Below are 484 nucleotides of genomic sequence, written 5' to 3'. Positions count from 1 at the left end.
TGTGAGTGTGAGAGTGTGTGTGAGTGTGTGTGTGTGTTTGAGTCTCTACTGACGAGCTTCTGTTCCTCCTGCAGTCTTCTCCTATCCTGTTCCTCCCATCGAGGAGAACGGCCCTGATGACGGACGCCTCCTCAAACCCTGGGACTCCAGAAAGGTGCGAGCGCATCTCATGTTTTGTGTGTTTCTGTAAGTGTGTGTGTGATTAAGATATCATCACAGAGACAGTGAAGGGTCCCTGATGGGGTTTAATAGACACACAGAAGGCTGTCCTAATGAAACCGCAGCTCAATGTAAAGCAGCAGAAGTGTAAACGGCCTCATTATAGATCAACACGCAGTGTGTTTCTTCTCTTCTCTTCAGCTGCCGCTGCTCTCTTCACGACCAAAGTCCTGTGAGGTGCCTGGAATCACGTGAGTCCAACCGGCCAATCACACGCCTGCTCACAGCATCAGTCAATCATTCACACCGCTCTTCCCATGTGTGT

General features: G+C 50.2%; 1 protein-coding gene across 1 annotated transcript in view; it reads left to right on the top strand.

Annotated features, from left to right (window-relative positions):
- LOC107671053 (CREB-regulated transcription coactivator 2-like) overlaps positions 1–484 on the top strand; it is a 12335-nt gene that overhangs the window by 7525 nt on the left and 4326 nt on the right. Inside the window, exons 7-8 of the mRNA XM_016463900.1 lie at positions 75–154; positions 361–410. Coding sequence (XP_016319386.1) covers positions 75–154; positions 361–410 — 130 coding nt within the window. The remainder of the gene's footprint in view (positions 1–74; positions 155–360; positions 411–484) is intronic.

This window comes from Sinocyclocheilus anshuiensis, unplaced genomic scaffold, assembly GCF_001515605.1.
Source record: "Sinocyclocheilus anshuiensis isolate Anshui unplaced genomic scaffold, SAMN03320099.WGS_v1.1 scaffold2952, whole genome shotgun sequence".
NCBI classification, from domain to species: domain Eukaryota; kingdom Metazoa; phylum Chordata; class Actinopteri; order Cypriniformes; family Cyprinidae; genus Sinocyclocheilus; species Sinocyclocheilus anshuiensis.
The sequence above is the reverse complement of the archived record's forward strand: the minus strand, read 5'-3'. Positions and strand labels throughout refer to the sequence as shown.